Source organism: Dromaius novaehollandiae, chromosome 29, assembly GCF_036370855.1.
Source record: "Dromaius novaehollandiae isolate bDroNov1 chromosome 29, bDroNov1.hap1, whole genome shotgun sequence".
NCBI lineage: Eukaryota > Metazoa > Chordata > Aves > Casuariiformes > Dromaiidae > Dromaius > Dromaius novaehollandiae.
The window spans coordinates 2,974,472-2,995,217 of NC_088126.1; the positions used below are offsets into that span (position 1 = coordinate 2,974,472).

General features: G+C 69.8%; 2 protein-coding genes across 2 annotated transcripts; both read right to left on the reverse strand.

Annotated features, from left to right (window-relative positions):
- Positions 1 to 756: 756 nt before the first annotated feature.
- On the reverse strand, positions 757 to 8,977 carry PEA15 (proliferation and apoptosis adaptor protein 15). Its single transcript, XM_064498886.1, has 4 exons — positions 8,866 to 8,977; positions 3,015 to 3,188; positions 1,636 to 1,791; positions 757 to 964 (listed from the first exon to the last, which is right to left on the reverse strand). The coding sequence occupies exons 2-4, from the start codon at positions 3,184 to 3,186 to the stop codon at positions 900 to 902; spliced, it is 393 nt and encodes a 130-aa protein (XP_064354956.1). The 5' UTR covers positions 3,187 to 3,188; positions 8,866 to 8,977; the 3' UTR covers positions 757 to 899.
- Positions 8,978 to 11,808: 2,831 nt separating this feature from the next.
- CASQ1 (calsequestrin 1) lies at positions 11,809 to 19,964 on the reverse strand. The gene is made up of 11 exons (XM_064498849.1): positions 19,725 to 19,964; positions 17,784 to 17,868; positions 16,776 to 16,876; positions 16,391 to 16,502; positions 15,268 to 15,341; positions 15,004 to 15,134; positions 13,466 to 13,511; positions 13,065 to 13,119; positions 12,853 to 12,953; positions 12,672 to 12,746; positions 11,809 to 12,026 (listed from the first exon to the last, which is right to left on the reverse strand). The coding sequence occupies exons 1-11, from the start codon at positions 19,962 to 19,964 to the stop codon at positions 11,877 to 11,879; spliced, it is 1,170 nt and encodes a 389-aa protein (XP_064354919.1). The 3' UTR covers positions 11,809 to 11,876.
- Positions 19,965 to 20,746: the final 782 nt, after the last annotated feature.

The following is a 20,746-nucleotide window of genomic DNA, read 5'->3' on the forward strand; positions in this document are numbered from 1 at the left end:
GCTAGAGCTGTTGAACCCCAAATAACCCTCTGTAACCCCATCGATGGGGACTGTGCCCCCCCCCAGTGCCCCCAGTCCAGTGCCCTCCCCTCCCAGTATAGCACTGGGGGGCCTGGGAGCCCCCCCCCCCAGTAACTCAGTGTGGCTGGTTGGGGAGGGCTCTGCCATTGCACTGGGTAGGGGGAATGAGGGCACCAAGGTGCCGGGGGGGGGGGGTCTGGGATGCCCCCCCCCCCCCCCCAAAATTGAACATCGCCACCCCGCACAGGGGGGGTCACCTCTCACTGCCCCCCGCCAATGTCACTGCCTCAACCCAAGCCACCGCTACCTGCAGCCCCATTTGCGACTGGTGGGGGGGCACAGTGCACCCCCCCCCCCCCGCAATGGGACTGAGGCCTGACAAACTCACTCCATCCTCCATCCTGTCTTGGGGGGGGGGTCAGCAAAGAAAGACACCCCCCCCCCAAGCCCCTTCACTTCTGCTCTCCTCCATCGCCACGTGCCCTGTCCTTCGTTTCCCCCCCCCCCCCCCGCCCCGCGATGTCCTGTTGGTCCCTGTCCCCCCCACCCCGGCATTGGCTTTGGGGGGGGGGGTCCCAATGCCTGTCCCCCCCCCCTCCTCCAGCCATGGCTTTGGGGGGGGCTGTCCCCCCCCCAGCAATGGTTTTTTTTGGGGGGTGGTCCCCGGGAATAGCAAAGCCCCCCCCGCCCCAAACACACGCACACGCACGCACACGCAGAGCCGCCCGGCCCCCAGCCCGGCCGTGGGGGGGGGGGCGCTAAGACTTTGTTAGTGCCCGTGCCTGCCCCCCGCCTGCCCGCGCCCCAGGGCCGGAGAGGCGGCGGGGGGACACGGGGGCCGCAGCCTTCCTCCTCCTCCTCCTCCTCGTCCCCCCCACTCAGGCTTTCTTGGGTGGGGGGGCCAGTTTGATGATCTCCTCTTCCGAGGGCTGCCGGATGATGTCTGCCGAGACATTGGGGGGGGGGGGGGGTCAGTGGGGGCCTGTCTCCCCCCTCCCTTGCCAGAGGGACCCCGAGGTGTCGGGGGGGGGGGGCCCTGGGCCAGCCTTGGGGTCCTGGCAGTGCCCTGGGGGCCAGGGGGGTCCTGGCATTGACCTGGGTGATGGGGGGGGGGTCCCTGGCACTGCCCTGGGGGTCCTGGCACCACCCTTGGGGACAGGAGGGTCCCTAGCACTGCCCTGGGGGGTCCCTGGCACTGCCCTGGGGGTCCTGGCACCACCCTTGGGGACAGGAGGGTCCCTAACACTGCCCTGGGGGGTCCCTGGCACTGTCCTGGGGCTCAGGGGGGTCCTGGCATTGCCCTGGGTGATGGGGGGGGGTCCCTGGCACTGCCATGGGGGTCCTGGCATTGCCCTGGGTGATGGGGGGGTCCTGGCACCACCCTTGGGGACAGGAGGGTCCTGGCATTGCCCTGGGTGATGGGGGGGTCCTGGCACCACCCTTGGGGACAGGAGGGTCCTGGCACTGCCCTTGGGGACAGAAGGGTCCCTCGTGCTGCCCTGGGAGTCCCTGGCCGTGGCCGTGGAGACGCGGGGGGGGTCCCTGGCACTGCCCTTGGGGACAGGGGGGTCCCTGGCGCTGCCCTTGGGGATGGGGGGGGGGGGGGGCTCCCACCTTTGTACTTCTTGGCGCTGGGGATGCGGGTGAGCTTGGTGTCCACCTCGTCCTCCTCGGAGATCTTGAGCACCTGGGTGCGGTACTGCACCACCATGGTGAGCAGGTCGGGGCGGCGGGAGATCTCGAAGATGTGCTCGATGTAGGACAGGTTGTCTGCGGGGTGACGAGCGGCGCCGCGTGACGCACACGCACACGCGCGCACACACACACACACACACGCGTGTGTGCCTGGCACACGCACCGTCGCCCACGTGCACGGACCTGCACGCCCGCACGCATCCCCCGTCAGTCACCCTGGGGTCAGTCGTGTGACAGGGACTTGGATGGGGCAGGGGACAGGGCAGGGGACGAGGGATGGGGACAAGAATAAGGGCAGGGGACAAGGACTGCGACGGGAACAGGGCCTGGGGCAGGGGACAGGGACCAGGACTAGGGACACAGAAGGAGGCTGGGACAAGGTCTGGGACAGGGAGCAGGGCAGGGAGGGGGACAGGGATTGGGGACCAGGACAGGGGACAGGGATTGGGGACCAGGACAGGGGATGGGGTGGAGACAGGGAGAGGAACTGGGACAAGCAGGGGACAGGGACTGAGACAGGGACTGGGAGCAGGGCAGCGACAGGGGCCAGGACAGGGATGGGGACCAGGACAGATGCAGGGAGTGGGGCAGGGGACAGGGGACAAGGATCGGGGCGGGGGACAGAGATGGGGACCGGGACAGGGGATAGGGATGAGGGCAGGGGCCAGGGATCGGGGCAGGGGACAAGGGATCAGGGAAGGAGACGAGGACAGGGAACAGGAATTGGGGCAGGGGACAGGGACACTGATGGGGACTAGGACAGGGGACAGGGATCGGGGCAGGGGACAGGGATCGGGACCAGGACGGGGACAGGGATGGGGACGAGAAGAGGGGTCAGGGATTGGGGCAGGGGACAAGGGATCAGGGAAGGAGACCAGGACAGGGAACAGGAATTGGGGCAGGGACACTGATGGGGACCAGGACAGGGACAGGGATGGGGACCAGGACAGGGGCCAGGGATTGGGGCAGGGGATAGGGATCAGGGGTGGGGCCAGGGATCAGGGGCCAGGGATTGGGGCAGGGGACAGGGATGGGGACCATGACAGGGACAGGGATGGGGACCAGGATGGGCACAGAGATGGGGACCAGGACAGGGGCCAGGGATTGGGGCAGGGGACAGGGATGGGGACCATGACAGGGACAGGGATGGGGACCAGGACAGGGGACAGGGATTGGGGCCGAAGACAGAGATGGGGACCATGACAGGGACAGGGATGGGGACCAGGACATGAGACAGGGATTGGGGCAGGAGACAGGGACGGGGACGGGGACGGGGACAGGGCCAGGGCCAGGCTCACCCTTGTCCAGCTTGCTGTGCTTCTCGAGGAAGGCGAACCAGTCGTGGCTGGTGGCGATGGCCTCGCTCTGCTCGCTGGGGATGTCCTCCTTGCAGGCCGACTTCAGCTGCTCCAGGTCCTCGGCCGTGATGTTCTGCGCCAGCTCCTCCAGCAGCCTGCGGTACTCGGCCATCGCTGGGCCCGGGCACCCGCGTGACGAGCTGCCCCGGCCTCAGCCCCCGCCGCCGGGCCCACGTGCCGCCCCGCGTGCCCGCCCCGGCGCCGCTGGCCCGTGACTCGTGTGACGCTCATGGGATGTGACAGGGCCGGGGCCGCGGCGAGCCCGGCTCGGCGCCATCAGCGCCCGCTTGGCTGCACGCTCGCCCGGGGGCTGGCGCCGCCCCCCCCCCCCGCCCCCCCCGCCCCGCGCGGGGGCTCCTTGCACACACACCCTGGCATCGCACAGACCCCCCCTTGCACAGTGATCCTTGCACACACACCCTGGCATCGCACAGACCCCCCCCTTGCACAGTGATCCTTGCACGCACACCCTGGCATCGCACAGACCCCCCCCTTGCACGCTGCTCCTTGCACGCTCACCCTGGCCTTGCACAGACCCCCCCTTGCACGCTCACCCTTGCCTTGCACAGACCCCCCCCTTGCACAGTGATCCTTGCACGCACACCCTGGCATCGCACAGACCCCCCCCTCGCACGCTGCTCCTTGCACACACACCCTGGCATCGCACAGACCCCCCCCGCTTGCACGCTGCTCCTTGCACGCTCGCCCTGGCCTTGCACAGACCCCCCCCGCTTGCACGCTCACCCTTGCCTTGCACAGACCCCCCCTTGCACAGTGCTCCTTGCACACTCACCCTGGCCTTGCACGGACCCCCCCCCTTGCACATGCTCCTTGCACACTCGCCCTGGCCTTGCACGGACCCCCCCCCATGCACGGTGCTCCTTGCACGCTTGCCCTGGCCTTGCACAGAACCCCCCCTTGCACATGCTCCTTGCACGCTCGCCCTCACCATGCACAGACCGCCCCCCCCCCTTTCACAGTGCTCCTCGCACACTTGCCCTGGCCTTGCACAGACCCCCCCCCCCCTTGCGCGGTGCTTGCACACACACCCTAGCCTTGCACAGCCCCCCCCGCATGCTGCTCCTTGCACACTTGCCCTGGCCTTGCACAGACACCTGCCTGCACTGTGCTCCTTGCACACTTGCCCTGGCCTTGCACAGACCCCCCCCCTTGCACAGAGCTCTTTGCATGCACATGGCCTTGCACACACACACACACACACACACACACACACACACACACACGCACACACGCACACATGCACACACCCCTTGCGTGCTGCCCTTGCATGCACACCGGGGGGGGGGGGGGACAGGCTTGAGCCCCCCCCCCGGCCGTCCCTGGGTCCCCGTCACTGTCTCCTGTTGCACCGCGGTCGCTGTGGCAACCACTGCCCAGGGATGCAGTTGCCATGGTAATGATGCACCCTCCCTGCGGGTGTCGGCCCCCCCCCCCCGACACCCACCCCAGCACCTGCGGGTGCCCCCAGGGCCGAGACACACACACACGCACACACACACACGCACATGCACACACGCACACGCACACACAGCCCTTGCGGGGTGTGCGGGAACACACATGGGTACGGACACACATAGGGACACACACACACATCACTTGGCAGAGACAGTCACAACACACATGCTGTCAGGTGGGGGTACACACACACACACACACACACGCACGCACACCCGGCACCAACACACCTGCCGGGCAGCCGCGCAAACACACCCAACCCGACACAACCACGCACCGCCGGGCACAGCCACACGCACACCTACCTCCCGCCGCGCACAGCCGGCACGTGCACGCATGCGCGCACACCCCGCACAGCCGCCCACGCACCCCGGCACCCGTACACACACACACGACTACACCCGCACACCCCCCAACACCCACTGCCACCTGCCCCCCCCCGCCAGGCTGCTGGAGTCACCGCCAGGCACCCGGACGCCTGGGCCCCACACTGTCCCCTGCTTGCTGTCCCCCTCCCCGGGGGGGGCTGTCCCCACGATGCCAGCCCGGGGGGGGGGGCATGCCAGGCCCCCCCCCACCCCCCCCGTGCTGCGGAGGGGCCCAGCCCCCTCCCCGCCTCCATTCACAGGCTCGATGCAAAGCGCCTCATGAATATGCATGAGGGGCGGGGCCCCCGGGGGCCCATTCACAACGCTGAGGCCTTGCGGGGGGGGGCTCACAGCTGGGGTCAGGGACCCCCCCCCATAACCATGGGCCCCACATGCCAGCTTGGGGGGGGGGCATGCACCCATGGGTGCCCCCTCCCCTGGGGTCCCAGTGCTTGGGGGCGAAGCGATGGGGCCCCACGCTGGGGGGGGGGGGGGCGACCACAGCCTGGCCCCCCCCTCCGCAGGCCAAGCAGCTTAGCCTGGGCTGGGCGGGGGGGGGGGGAACGGGGGCTTGTGCCCCCCTTTGGGCCCCGTAATCCCCCGCCAGCACTGCCCTAAATCCCCGCGGCGGGCGGGGGGCTGGCGGTGCTGGGGGGGGCTGGCGGGGCGGGGGGGGCAGTGGCGCGGGGGGGCCGGCAGGATGCGGGGGGCAGGATGGCGGCTCCCGGCCCGGCGCTTTCCTTCCTCCCTTTGTCCGCCGCGCTCCCTCCATCCCCGGCGGCTCGCACAGGTGCGTGGGGGGGGGGGCGATTTTGGGGGGGGGACAGAGCCGGACACCTGGGCCCCCTTTGCGGGGGGGCGGGGGGGGGAACATCCCCATGACAGGAGCCAGGACGCCTGGGCCCCATCAGGGGACTTGGCAGCAGGGGAAGGGGACCCTGCATGTCCCCCCCGCCATGATTTTGGGGGGGCCCCTGGCCACGGTCACGCTGGGGTGGGGGGGGTGACGAGAAGCTGATGCCGCGGCCAGATGGAAATAATCGGGCCTGGAGGAGGCACCCATTGGCCCCCCCATCCCTCCTTCCTCACTCCCTCCATCCCTCCTTCCTCACTCCTTCCATCCTTCCTTCTTCACTCCCTCCATCCCTCCTTCCTCGCTCCCTCCATCCCTCCTCATTCCCTCCATCCTTCCCTCCTTGCTCTCTCCATCCCTCCTTGCTCCCTTCCCTCCCTCCTTCCTCGCTCCTTCCTCACTCCTTCCATCCCTCCTTCCCTGCTCCCTCCATCCCTCCATCCTCGCTCCCTCCATCCCTTTCTCCCTCCCTCCCAGCCCCCCCCATCCCCGTCCTGCCTCCGGTCCCCTTCGTCCCCCCCATCACCCCCGGACAGAACAAAAGCCGCGGGGACAATGGGCCCGGGGACAATGGGCCTTTGTGCAGCCAGGGGACAATGGCAGTGCTGACACGGCGGGACACGGCCACCCTGCCCCCCCCGCCCCCCCCCAGGCGCGATGGGGAAACTGAGTCACGCCTGGAGCCTGCACCGAGCTGTTGGGGGCTCAGCCCGGCCGGGGGCCACGGGGTAGACGGGGGGGGGGGGACAGATGGCTGTGCCCGCTGTCCCCAAATGTCCCCCCCAGGAAAGGGGGGCACTAAGGGGGGGCCCAGAGGGGTGATGAGGGCGACTGGGGGGGGGGCAGCTCACGCCTCCCCCCGTGCCTCAGTTTCCCCCGTCCTGGCAGGATGCGGCTGGAGGCCATGGGGGGGGTGGGGACGCGAGGGGGGGGGCAGTGGCACCCAGCACCCACCCGCACCGCCCGGGGGGGGGGGCAGCGGCGCCGGGATTGTGCTGGCCTCAGCGCCGGCGCCCTGCCAGCACCGCGGGCCGGCGAGGACGTCGCCGGGGGGGGGGGGGGGGGGGCCCTGGGGACACAGCCTGCCCGGGGGGGGGGACACGCTGGCTCCTCCTGCCACCTCGGCCCTGGCACAGCCGGGAGCCGCCGGCCCCCCCCGCCTCGCCACAGCTGGGGCACATCTGGCTCCCGCGCCCGGGCCAGATGCAGGCACCGGGGTGCTCCGCGCCCCCCCGGGAGGGGTCCGCACGGGGGGGGGGACACACGTGGCACTGTTTTGGGGAGGGGGACACACCGGGGGGGCAGCCAGGCCCCCCCCCAGCCCCCTGCCTCAGTTTCCCCCCGCTCCAGCCGGCCGCTGGTCACTGCGGTGCCCGGAAACGCCGGGTGCCGGGGCGGGGGGGGGGGGGGGGGAAATGACTCGTGTCCCCCCCCCCAGCCCTCCCCTTCCTGGGGCCGCGGGGCGGAAGAGGCGGCTCCGGGCCCAGCTCGGCCCGGCCGGCCCGGCCCAGCGGCACGTGGCTTCCTCGGCTTCCCCTTCCCCTCGCCTTCCTCCGGCCTCCTCTTCCTCACCCCCCCCCCCGACCCGGGGCTGCCGCTCGGCCCCGGCCCCCCCACGCCGAGGGGGCGCCCAGCCCGGCACCCCAAGGGGGACCTGCGGGGACGGGGTGGCATCGAGGGGACCCGGGGCAGATGGGGGACCAGGTGGCATCAGGGGGACCGGGTGGCATCGAGGGGACCGGGTGGAGATGGGGCATCGTGCTGGCATCAGGGGGACCGGGTGGCATCGAGGGGACCGGGTGGCATCGAGGGGACCGGGTGGAGATGGGGGATCATGCTGGCATTGAGGGGACCAGCTGGACATGAGATGGGGGATCACGCTGGCATCAAGGGGACCGGGTGGCATCAAGGGGACCCAGTGGACAGGGGGACCCCGGGCTGGCCTCAGGGGGACCAGGTGGCATCGAGGGGACCGGGTGGAGGTGGCGACTGGGCTGGCATCGTCCCCAGTGGCACCACGGGGACCTGGGGGGACGTGGGGGACATCCGCAGGGTACCGGGGGCACCAGGAGGACGGGGTGAGGGTGGGGGACCGGGCTGGCACCAAGGGACAGGGTGGCATCAAGGGGACAGGGTGGGGCTGGGGGACCTTGTGCCCGGCTGGCACTGGGTGACATGGAGGTGGAGACGGGGGACACTGTGCCCCCCCCTCACCGGGTGGCATCGAGGGGACTGGGTGGGGACGGGGGACCAGGCTGGCATCGATGGCACCAGCTGGACGTGGGGGACAGGCGGAGATGGGGGGCAGAGGTGGCACCGAGCGGCCGGGGGGGACAGGGGGACCCCATGGTACCAGGTGGCACCGAGGAGCCGGGGGGGGGCCTGGGGGGCCCCCGAGGGTGGCACCGAGGGGACCGGGTGGGGACGGGGAATCTGGTGCCCCCCTGGCACCGGGTGGCACCGAGGGGACCAGGTGGGGACTGGGACCCCCCTGCTGCCACCCAGGGGACCCCCCCCATGAAACCGGAGGGTGACACGAGCCCGGGGGGGCTCAGCCCCTGCCCCCCCCAGCCGCTGGCGGGTCACGGGTTTGGGCCCCCCCGCGGGCACCGGGGCGAAAGGGGAAGTGGAAGGGGCAGAGGGGACCCGGGGGCGGGGGGGGGGGCGCGGCGGGGGGGGGGGGGGGCTGGCACCCCCTGGCAACAGCGGGGGGGCGGGGGGGCACCGTTAACCCCTTCCCGGCCGCAGCCGGACAGGGATGCGCTGGGGGGGGGGGGGGGGGGAAGCAGGGCTGGGCGCTGCCCGGCACCGGGGGCATTACCGGGGGGGGGGATCTCCACCGGGGGGGGCACCATCTCAACCGGGGGGGGATTTCCACCGGGGGGGGGACCACTATCCTTACGGGGAAGGGGCATCACCAAAGGGGGGATTACCGGGGGGGGAGGTTACCGGGGGGGGGTTACCGGGGGGGGGGGTTACCGGGGGGGGTACCGGGGCCCTGCGGCGGTGCGTGCCCGGCGGGGGAGGGGGCGGGCTGGGGCCCCCGGTACCGCGGGCGCGGGGGGCGGCGGCGGCGGGGCCCCCCCGCACTTACCGGCGCGGGGCCGGGCCGGGGCCGGTGCTGGGCGCGGGCGGTGCCGGGGCCGGTGCCGGGGCCGGTGCCGGTGCGGCCGCTCGGGGCCGCGCTGCTGCCGCTCTGCCGGCGCCGCGGGCGGGGCCGCTCGGGCGGGGCCGGCGCCGCCTCCCGGGGCCGGGGCCGCCCCCGGGGCCGCCGCCCGCCGCCCGCCGCCCCCCTCCCGCCGCCGGGGCTGGGACCGGGGCCGGGACCTGCCGGGGCCGCGCTGCCGCCGGGGGGCGGCGGGGCCGCGGTGAGCGTGAGTGAGGGTGAGGGTGAGTGTGAGTGGGGGGCGGTGAGTGTGAGTGGGGGGTGAGTGTGAGTGGGGGGCGTGAGTGTGGGTGTGAGTGAGGGTGAGTGTGAGTGAGGGGTGGTGAGTGTGAGTTTGGGGTGAGCGTGAGTGAGGGTGACTGTGAGTGTGAGTGAGGGGTGGTGAGTGTGAGTGGGGGGTGAGTGTGAGTGGGGGGCGTGAGTGTGGGTGTGAGTGAGGGTGAGTGTGAGTGAGGGGTGGTGAGTGTGAGTTTGGGGTGAGCGTGAGTGAGGGTGACTGTGAGTGTGAGTGAGGGGTGGTGAGTGTGAGTGGGGGGTGAGTGTGAGTGGGGGGCGTGAGTGTGGGTGTGAGTGAGGGTGAGTGTGAGTGAGGGGTGGTGAGTGTGAGTTTGGGGTGAGCGTGAGTGTGGGTGTGAGTGAGGGTGTGAGTGAGGGGGGTGTGAGTGAGGGGTGAGTGTGAGTGGGGCCGTGAGTGAGGGTGTGAGTGTGGGTGTGAGTGAGGGTGTGAGTGAGGGGGGTGTGAGTGAGGGGCGGGGTGAGTATGAGTGTGGGGTGAGTGTGAGTGTGGGGTGAGTGTCAGTGGGGATGTGAGTGTGGGTGGGTGAGTGTGAGTGAGGGGTGGGTAAGTGTGAGTGGGGGTGTGAGTAAGGGGCGGGACAAGTGTGGGGTGAGTGTGGGGTGAGTGGGGGCGTGAGTGAGTGTGAGCGGGGCCGTGAGTGAGGGCTGGGGGTGCATGGGGGGGTGCGATGGGGTGAGTGCGATGAGGCACGTGAAGGGTGAGTGCGGGGGTGAGTGTGAGCAGGTGGCTGTGACTAAGGCACGAGTGTGAGTGGGGGGTGAGTGTGAGTGAGTGGGGGTGGTGGTGAGCAGGGAGTGTGAGGGATGAACATGAGTGCGGGTGTGAGTGAGGGATGAGTGTGAGTGGGTGTGGCAGGCATGAGTGTGAGTGGGGGTGTGAGTGGAGGGGTGAGTGTGAGTGGGACCCGAGGGGCCGGGTGACGGGGCAGGGCTGTGCAGAGGGGTGTGCGGGGCCGTAGGGGTGAACACAAGCGTGCCGACAGGCGGCTCGGCGATGGTGAACCCTCCCGGGCGCTCGGTTGTGAGGCGCCCGCGCGAGCGAGGTTGCAGCGCGGGGTGACTGTGCCGGGATGCAGGCGGGAACAGCGCGGGGGGGGCCCGTGCGAGTGTTACCACCACGCTGGCTCGACGGTGCAAGACAGGCGCGCGAACGCTGCCCGGGGGTGATTGTGGGCGGTGTGCAAGCGCGAACGCGGTGTGGGGCGATTGTGCGAGCGAGCTTGCAGCGCGGGGTGATGGCGGGAGACGTGCGAGTGTGACTGCGGCACGGGGGTGGTTGTGCGAGTCTGAGTGTGAGTGAGGTGTGCGGGGGGAGCTGGGACCCTGTTATTGGAGGGTCTCCAGCCACGGGCCCCCCCCGGCCCAGTCACCCCCCCCAAGGCCCCGGGGTGGGGGCAGAAAGAGGAACTGGCTCAAACTGGTCCTTTCACTTCCCCCCCCGACCGGGGCCCTGGCACCCTCGGGGGCGGGGGGGGGACGCGACTGGGCCCCCTCCCCTGGGGGTGGGCGCCTGGGCAGTGGGGGAGTGTGCAGTGCCCCGTGCAAGGGGTGTAAGTGTGCACAGGCGGTGTGGGTGTGCACAGGCAGTGTGGGTGTGCACAGGCGCTGTGGGTGTGCAAGGCCGTGTGCCGGGGTGTAAGTGTACCCAGGGGTGTGGGACGGTGTAGGGGCATGAGTGGGTTGTGCGTGTGAGCACGCGGGGGTGTGCGAGTGTGCGAGGGTGTGCGCACGAGGGCTGCGAGTGTGCAAGAACTCACAGCCCTGGCAAACGGCCCTGGGGCCAGGCTGGGCGTCAGGTGTGTTACACACACAACCCACACTCACACGCGCGTGTGCCTGTGCTCCCCTGTCCCTGTGCACACCCCGACACACTCGTCTGTACCCCCTCCCGGTGCTGTGCGCCTGTGCACACCCTGACACGCTACCCCGTCCCTGTGCACACCCCGACACTCTCACACAGGTTCGCACACCTGGCACAGCCGCCCCCACGGGAGTGCCCCCTCCTGCAGGTGTCCCCGTCCCCACAGGCCTGTCACCGTCCCCAGGGTGTCACCGTCCCTCCCACCCGCCCCGGCGCTTCCCCTTGGGGGACCCGGGAAAGCCCAGGGAAACCCAGCACCGGGGTGACGCACGGGGGGGGGGGGGGATCGTGTTGGGGGGGTCACATGGGGGGATCTTGCACGGGGGGGGCTCTGGCATGGTGGTTTTGCATGGGGGGGGGTTTGCATGGGGGGGGGTTTTGCACAGGGGATTTTTGCACGGGGGGATCTTGTGCAGCGGCTCCTCTCCCCCCCACGCAGGGATCTCCCCAGGGGAGTTTGCACAGGGAGGGGGGGATCTTGTGGGGGGGGATCTCTCGGGGGATGTTGCAGGGGGATCTTGCATGGGGGGGGGATTTACGCAGGGAAATCGTGCAAGGGAGGAGGTTGCACCGGGGGTCTCGCGTGGGGATCTCGCAGGAAGGGGTCTGGGGGGGGGATCCCAGGGATCCCTTGCCCAGGGCCCCTCCAGCCCCATCTCCCCCCCCCCCCCGTGCACTGTCTCCCCCCACAGCGATGCCGCCTGGTTCCTCGGGGTCTTTAATGGCTCGAGCAGCACGGGGACGGGGCGGGAGGGGACCGCGGCCCAGCCCGGCGCCCGGCCTAGTCATCGTCATCATCATCGTCATCGTCGTCATCGTCGTCGTCCTCCGTGTTGATCTCGCCCTCCAGCACGTCCTCGATCCACTCCTCCAGCTCTGCCGTGCTGGGCAGGTCGTCCTCGTCCGCCATCTCCAGCCACACGCTGTCGGCCTGGGGACACCGGCCGTGGGACGGGGATGGGGACAGGACGGGGACAGGGGACAGGACAGGGGCACCGGCCATGGGACAGGGACAGGGGACAGGATGGGGCAATGGCCATGGGTTGGGGACAGGGGACAGGATGGGGCAATGGCCATGGGTTGGGGACAGGGGACAGGACAGGGGCAGCAGCCGTGGGATGGGGACAGGGGACAGGATGGTGGCACCGGCCATGGGATGGGGACAGGATGGGGGCACCGGCCATGAGATGGGGGCCAGGGACACCTTGGGGACACTGGCCGTGGGATGGGGACAGGGGCCATGGGACAGGGGGAGGCACGGGCCGTGGGACAGGGAAGGGGACCTGGACCTGGGATGGGGCAGGGGGACAGGACGGGGCCGTGGGACTGGCGTGGTGGGAGGGGACAGGCCGGGACAGGCTGTGACCGCAGCACCGCGGGGGTTTCCAGGCCGGGGGCAGGATGAGAACGGAGCCGGCGGCGGCTCCCACAGCGCTGACGTGTGTGATGAGCCCGTTGGGTCTCAGCCCCGGGGGAGGATCGCACAGGACCGGGGGGGGCTGGGGGGGCTGGGGGCTACGTGGGGGCCAGCAGCACCCACTGGGGAGGGCTTCGGCAGTGGCGGGGGGACACTCACGTCTGTGACATTGACCACCCCGATCTGGGGCCGGGACAGGTCGATGTTGAAGGTCTTCTCCCAGTAGGGGATGAGCTGCAGGGGAAGAGGGGGCCGTGGGTCAGCCACCGTCCAGCCCCCCCCCCGCCGTGGGGTCTGGGGAGGGACGGGGACGGCGGGGCACCCCGGGGCCCTGCGGTACCAGCGGGAAGTCCTCGGGGTCGATCCAGATGATGCTGAGGTCGGGGTTGTCCGTGTTGTCCTGGGCCACGTCCTTGAGGATCTCCAGGAACTCGAACCCGTCTGGGCGGGGGGGACCGGGGTGAGAGGTGCCCGGGGCCCCCCCAGCCCTGTCCTTGGGGGCAGCTCGGACCCTTCCAGCCCTGCTGCCCCCCCCCAAACCCCCTCCCTTACCTGGATCATCCTCCTCAGCGAAGGCCACGATGTGGATCCCATCCATGTCGTCCTCCTGGGGGGGGAGGTGGACACGGCTGGTGTCACCCCCCCCCCGGAGAGCAGCCAGGCCACGGCCTTCCCCATGGGGACAGCCAGCCACCCCGGGGTGGGGGGGCCACCCCCATGGAGCCAGGGCGAAGGGGGGCAGGACATGTCCGCAGCCGGGGGGGGCTGGGGCGTGGAGGGGACCCGGGGGGGGGGGCAGGTCCCAGGTGGGGGGGTGCTGGTCAGTTTCACCCCCCGGTCAGTTTCATCCCCCCCACCCCGGTCAGTTTCATCCCCCCCCCGGTCAGTTTCACCCCAGGGGTCCCGGCCCTGCTGGGGTCCCCCTGCCCCCCCCCGGCCCCCCCCGCACTCACCCACGTCTCGTACATGCTCTCGGGCTTGAGTTTCCGCAGAGTCACCCTGCAAAGGGGGGGGCCAGGCGGTGAGGGGCACTGCCAGACCGACCCCCCCCCCCCAGGCACAGCGCTGCTCCCCCCCCCCAGGGTGCTGTGTCCCGGGCGGGGGGGGGGCTGCTTAAATGTGGGGTGCAATTGCAGGGGGACCCCTGGGTCGGCTTTGGTGAAGTGGGGTGGGGTGACAGACCCCAGGGCTGAGCAAGGACCCCCCCCGGGCACGGCTGTCACCTCCGGGGGGGGGGACAACCCCACACGTTGGCAGGGCCGGGGGCAGCCCAGCCCCAGCAGGATTGCACCCAGCCCGGGGGGGCCCCCGAGCCCCTGCGGTGTCCGGGGAAGGGGGGGGGGCACATCCCGCCGCCCCGTGCTCCCGGTCTCCCCACGGTATTGAGGTCGCGGGCCGGGGGGGCAGGTTGATCCGCAGGGATTAGAGGGAAGAGGCGGCCGGGAACATCGCTGCCGAGACACAATCCCTGGGCCTTAACCCCTGCGCTGCCCGCCCGGCCGGGGGGGCCGGACCCCCTTCCCGGGGGGGGGACTGGGGAGGGGGTTCAGCTGCTCCCCTCCCCGCTTAGAGGCAGGATCAGCCCCCTCCTAACGCTGCTTGCCGGGACCTTGCCCCGTCCCCACCGACAGCCTGGGGATTTGGGGGGTCCCGGCCGAAACGCGGTGCCTCTGGGGGGGAGCAGGGCCGGGGGGGTCCGGAGTGCGGGGGGGCCGTGACCCTTGTGGGAGGAGGGGAGCCGGGCTGGCACTGCCGAGGGGGGGCTCGCGGCCACCGCGATCGCCCGGGCACAGGACCCCCACCCCACCGCCCCTGCCCCTGGGGTCCCTGTCCCCGTGGCAACCCCCTCCCATGGCAACCCCCTCCCATGGCAACCACCTCCCATGGCAACCACCTCCCATGGCAACCACCTCCCTTGGCAACGTCCTTCCCATGGCAACCACCTCCCTATGGCAACCTCCTCCCATGGCAACCACCTGCCTTGACAACCACCTCCCTTGGCAACCACCTCCCATGGCAACCAACTCCCTTGGCAACGTCCTCCCCATGGCAACCACCTCCCATGGTAACCTCCTCCCATGGTAACCTCCTCCCTTGGCAACCACCTCCCTTGACAACATCCTCCCCATGACAACCACCCCTCCACAGCAACCATCTCCCTATGACAGTCTCCTCCCTATGGCAACCACCTCCCCTGCTAACCACCTCCCCATAGCAACCACCTCCTCCTATGGTAACCACCTCCCATGGTAACCACCCCCCCATGGCAACCTCCTCCCACAGCAACCATCTCCCCACAATAACAGTCTCCCCACAGCAAAACGACTTCTCCATGGTAACCATCTCCAATGGCAGCTATCTTACACAGCAACCAGATCCCCATGGTAACCAGCTCCCCATAGCAACCAGGTCCCCTTGGCAACCCGATCCCTACAGTGCGCCCACAGCGGCCCCCCCGCTGGCCCCCCCGGCTCTCTCGGGGTCCCCAGACCTCTTGTGCTCCTCCACAAACTCCACGATCTCCTCCTTGCTGTTGGGCTTGTCGGGGATGGTGACCGGCTCCTCCATGAAGGGCTCGTAGAAGTCGATCTCGTTGAGCTTCAGGGTCAGTTTTTTGGCCACCTTGGTCAGAGGTCAGAGGTCGCTGAGCCCCCCGTGGTTGCCGGCACCGGGGGCTGACCCTGCCCTGCCGGGACCCTCCCCACAATGACGAGAGGGGCAGAAACCTGCCGCCTGCCCCCAGGGCCCCCCGTACCTTGCTGTCGAAGGTGGCGAAGAAGGGGATGTAGGGGTGGAACTCCTCGGCCGCCTCCTCGAAGGCCTTGAAGTCTGCGGGAGCAGCACCGGGTCACAGCGGGCTCGGGGACCCGGGTAGGAGCACCGGCACCAGGGACCCCCAACCCAGACCCATCCTGGTGCCTCTCGCTCCAGTACGGAGGTCCCGAATGTGTCCAGGGCTATCCTGACCAGGCCCCGATGCCATCCCTGACCCCTTCACTTTTGTCCCCACATCCCGGTCTGGACTAGAGGGCCCACAGCTGCTCCCTGACCCAGGAAGGGGGAGGAGGGATGGGGGATGTGGGGCGGGAGAGCTAGGGAGATGGATGGATGGATGCATGCATGGTTGGACGGATGGATAAGTGGATGGATGGATGGATAGATGGATGGATGCATGGATGCATGGTTGGATGGATGGATAAGTGGATGGATGGATGGATAGTTGCATGGCTGGCTAGATGGATGGACGGATGGATGGATGGATGGATAAGTGGATGGATGGATGCATGGTTGGATGGATGGATAAGTGGATGGATGGATGGATAGATGGATGGATGGATGCATGCATGCATGGTTGGATGGATGGATAAGTTGATGGATGGATGGATAGTTGCATGGCTGGCTAGATGGATGGATGGATGGATGGACGGATGGATGGATGGATGGATAAGTGGATGGTTGGATTGAGGGATGAGCAGGTGGGTGGGTAAGCACACAGGTGGATGGGTGGGTAAATGAAAGGACGCGTGGGTAGGAGGATGGGAGGTACAACCAGATGCCCAAGTAGACGGGTGAAGGGTTGGCATGTGAACGATGTGTGTGAGGGTGAAAAGACAGACGTGGTTGGACACGTGGGTGCCCAGGCGGCCACGTGAATGGATGGTGGACAGGGAGGAGTGTGTGGCTGGGGAGGATGAAGGAGAGATGGATAGATGGAAGGTAGGGATGGACAGACATGGATGAATGCGTGGTTGATGTGTGGCTGGGAGGATGTGTGGAGGGCTGAGAGAGGGATGTGGGGTGGGTGGATGGAGAGGGCCTGTGGCCAGAGCACCTTGGGAGACGGGGGACAACGGGGGAGCAGCCCCCACCCTACATACGCTCTGAGTCCTCGTTCTTGAAGTAGCCGATGAGTTTGGGGTCGTCCTCAATGTTCTCGAAGGCCTGGAGCTCATGGTCACCCTCGATGAACTCCACAGGATCCTCCAGCACCTGAGGTGGGTGGGGGTCAGCACCCAAAGGACCCTCAAAGTAGGGGACAGCTGGGGGGGGGACAGGATGCCTGGGTCCTTCCCGCAGCCACAAGAGGGGGGTGGTTGGAACAGGACGTTTTGGGGACCAGGACTCCCGGGTTCGCTGGTTGGAGCGGGGTGAGGGGGTGGCATCCAGGACACCTGGGCCCCCTCGACTCTGGGCAGGGAGAAGGAGGTCCCAGAGGGTGGCACGGGGCGGGGGGGGCAGGTTGCCAGACGCCGGAGCACTCACGTCCAGCAGGAACTCCACCAAGGTGTCCGCCGCCAGCTCCCCGTCGTACTCGATCACCTCGTCCTCCTTGAACACGTAGATGCTGTCCTCCTCCGTCAGGCCTGCGCAGCCGGGGGGGGGGGGTCAGTGGGTGCCGGGGGGCTGCTGGCTCGGCCAGGGGGGCTGGGGGGCCCCATGCCTGGCTGGGGGGCCGGGGGGGGGGCTGTGCCAAACTGGGGATACTGGGGGTCCCAGGGCCAGGCTGGAGGGGGTAAAGGGGTCCCTGTGCCAAACTGGGGGATACTGGGAGGTCCCAGGGCCAGGCTGGGTGATACGGGGTGGGGGGGTTCCCTGTGCTAGGCTGGAGGGGGTAAATGGGTCCCTTTACCAAACTGGGGGATACTGGGGGTCCCTGTGCAGTTTGGGCGATACAGGGAGGGGTCCATGTGCCAAACTGGGGGATACTGGGAGCTCCCAGGGCCAGGCTGGTGGGGGGCCCAGGGGAGTTCCCTGTGCCAGGCTAGAGGGGGTAAAGGGATCCCTGTGCCAAACTGGGGGAAACTGGGAGGTCCCAGGGCTAGGCTGGGGGGGGGGTCCAGGAGGGGTCCCTGTGCCAGCCTGGAGGGCATAAAGGGGTCCCTGGGACAAACTGGGCAATACTGGGAGGTCCCTGTGCAGGTTGGATGATACAGGGGGGTCCGTGTGCCAGGCTGGGGGGGTAAATGGGGATCCCTGTGCCAAACTGGGGATACTGGGGGGTCCCTGTGCAGATTGGGTGATACAAGGGGTCCCTGTGCCAAACTGGGGGATACTGGGAGGTCCCAGGGCCAGGCTGGGGGGGTCCAGGAGGGGTCTCTGTGCCAGGCTGGGGAGATAAAGGGGGTCCCTGTGCCAAACTGGGGGATACTGGGAGGTCCCAGGGCCAGGCTGGTGGGGGGCCTGGGGGGGGTCCCTGTGCCCAGACCTACACCTGGCCCCCAGCAGGGCCCCCGCAGCCCCCCCCCCCCGGGGCTGGGGGACGACCCTCACCCAGCTTCTTGGCCACGGCCGCATCCTTCTCGGAGTCGACGAGGCCGAACCCGACGCCCTTGTCCTCCAGGACCTGGGCTGCCAGCTGGGGGGGGGAAATGGGGGGGGTGTACCGGGGGTCCCGGCTGGACCCAGCCCCTGGGGGGGCTGCTGGCTGCCCCGCTGGACCCCGTGCTGTGGGGCCGGCGTCCCCCCCCCCAGCCACCGGCGCTGGCAGCAGGCCGTGCTCGGCCGGCTGGAGGCTATTCTGGGTGCCGGGGGGGGGGGAACAGGGGGGGCAACCTGCCGGCCCCCAGCCCAAGTATGGAGAGGACAAATATAGCTGCCGGTGCGCGGCGGGGCCGCGGCCACCCCCAGCGATGAGGTTACCCCCCCCCCCCCCCGCATCCCAGTGCCCCCAGTGTGGTGCCCCCCAAGGCAGGTGAGCCCCCCCCCCAGCCCAGTATCCCCCCAGGTCTGGTGGCCCCCAGCCCCATGTCCCCTCCCAGCAATGCCCAAATGTCCCAAACTGGCTGTCCCTGCCTCCCCCCGGACCCCCCCGGTGCCCGTCACCCCCCCACCCGGGCAGGTCCCTGCCCCCACTTCTGCCAGTGCCCCCCCACCCCCCCAGTGCCAGTCCCTTGGTGTCCCCGGTGATGGTCCCCTGGTGCCAGTGTCTCCCAGTGCCCCCAGTGCCCATATGCCCCCACCCCAGTGCCGTGCATGCGACCCCCCAGTGCCCTGGTCCCCCCTGTGTCCCCTGCTGTGGTGCCAGTGGTCCCCAGTCACCTCATTCCCCCCCCCCGGTGGCCCCAGTGTCATGCTGGTGCCACAGCGTTGGTGCCTGTCCCACCAGTGTCCCCTGGTCCCCTCAGTGCCATGCTGGTGCCACAGTGCTGGCATCTGTCCCACCAGTGTCCCTTGGTGCCCCAGTGCCCTGCTGGTGGCCCCTGGTCACCTCGTCCCCACTGTGTCCCCCACACTGGTGGCCCCTGGTCACCCAGTTCCCCCCGGTGCCCCAGTGCCCTGCTGGTGGCCCCTGCTCACCTGGTCCCCACTGTGTCCCCCATGCTGGTGTCCCCTGGTCACCCAGGTCCCCCCGGTGCCCCCGGTGCTGTGCTGGTGGCCCCCAGTCACATGGTCCCAGTGTCCCCAGTGCCATGCTGGTGGCCCCTGCTCACCTGGTCCCCACTGTGTCCCCCACACTGGTGGCCCCTGGTCACCCAGGTCCCCCCAGTGCCCCCAGTGCTGTGCTGGTGTCCCCCAGTCACATGGTCCCCAGTGTCCCCAGGGCCATGCTGGTGCCCCGATGCTGGTGCCTGTCCCACCAGTGTCCCCACCAGTGTCCCCAGGGCCATGCTGGTGCCCCGACGCTGGTGCCTGTCCCACCAGTGTCCCCACCAGTGTCCCCAGGGCCATGCTGGTGCCCCGACGCTGGTGCCTGTCCCACCAGTGTCCCCACCAGTGTCCCCAGGGCCATGCTGGTGCCCCAACGCTGGTGCCTGTCCCACCGGTGTCCCCACCAGTGTCCCCAGGGCCATGCTGGTGCCCCGACGCTGGTGCCTGTCCCACCGGTGTCCCCACCAGTGTCCCCAGGGCCATGCTGGTGCCCCGACGCTGGTGCCTGTCCCACCGGTGTCCCCACCAGTGTCCCCAGGGCCATGCTGGTGCCCCAACGCTGGTGCCTGTCCCACCAGTGTCCCCACCAGTGTCCCCAGGGCCATGCTGGTGCCCCGACGCTGGTGCCTGTCCCACCAGTGTCCCCTGGTCACCACCAGTGTCCCTAGGGCCATGCTGATGCCTCTGATGCTGGTGCCTGTCCCACCAGTGTCCCCACCAGTGTCCCCAGTGCCATGCTGGTGCCCCAATGCCCAGTCCCCCCCAGTCCCCCGGTCCCCCCGGTGCCCCCGCGCGGGGGCCTGTCCCCCGGCGTCCCCGTCCCCGTGCCCGCGGCGCCGGTACCTCCAGGACGAGCTCCTCCATCTCGAAGTGGCGCTGAGCCGCCCGGTCGCTGCCGACGGGCTCGTGGTAGAGCAGCGCCAGCACCGGGAAGCGCTTCAGCGTCGCCTTGTAGTTCTTGCCGGTGACGGGCAGCACCCGGTCGACGCCGTCGTAGCTGGGGAGGTGCAGGCCCTCCTGGGCCCCCGCCGGCACCCAGGCCACCAGCGCCAGCGCCGCCAGCGCCCAGCCCCAGCCCCGCATGGCCCCGGACGGACGGACGGACGGACGGATGGACGGACGGGCACGGGCTGGCGGAGGGATGGATGGACGCGGCCCCGGGGACGGGCGATGTCCCCCCCGGGGGACACACGGACGCGAGCCTGGGGACGGACGGACACAGCCCGGCCGGGACGAACGGAGCCGCTCTGGGGGGACGGACAGACGGCCCCTTCCTGGCCCTGGGGGGGGGGGGGGGGCCAGACACAGCCCCCCCGCGGGCGGGGGCAGCCAGTCAGCCCTGGGTGGGGGGGACGGACCGACATGGCCCCTTCCGGCCCGGGGGGACGGACACCAGCGTGGGGGGGACAGACGGACACAGCCCTGGGGGGGCACCTATACCCCGGGGGGGGGGCAGACACACGGCCCCAAAGCAGGTGCCAACGTGGCCGCAGGGCATAAAAGGGGCTGGGGGGGGCACAGGGACAGCCTGGCACCCTGTCCCCACCCCTGCCCCCCCATGACCCCCCCTATATATGTCGGGTGCAGGGCCGTCAGGCGCAGGGGGACCCCGGGACCCCAGCCGCCGTGGGGGGGCTGCTGCCCTCCTTTTCCGCCTGTTTCCTTCCCTCCGTCTTCACCGGGCTCCAGCACCATATTAAGAAAGGAAAAAGGAGCCGGAGAGAAGGTGCCGGGCGGGGGGGGGGGCGGGGGGGGGAAGGGAGGCTAAAAATAAGGAGCTGAGCCTGGGGTCATGGAGCCACCAGCGTGGGGACACTGCAGGTGCCGGGGGCTCCCGGCCACCCCCGAGTCCTGCCCCCAGCACG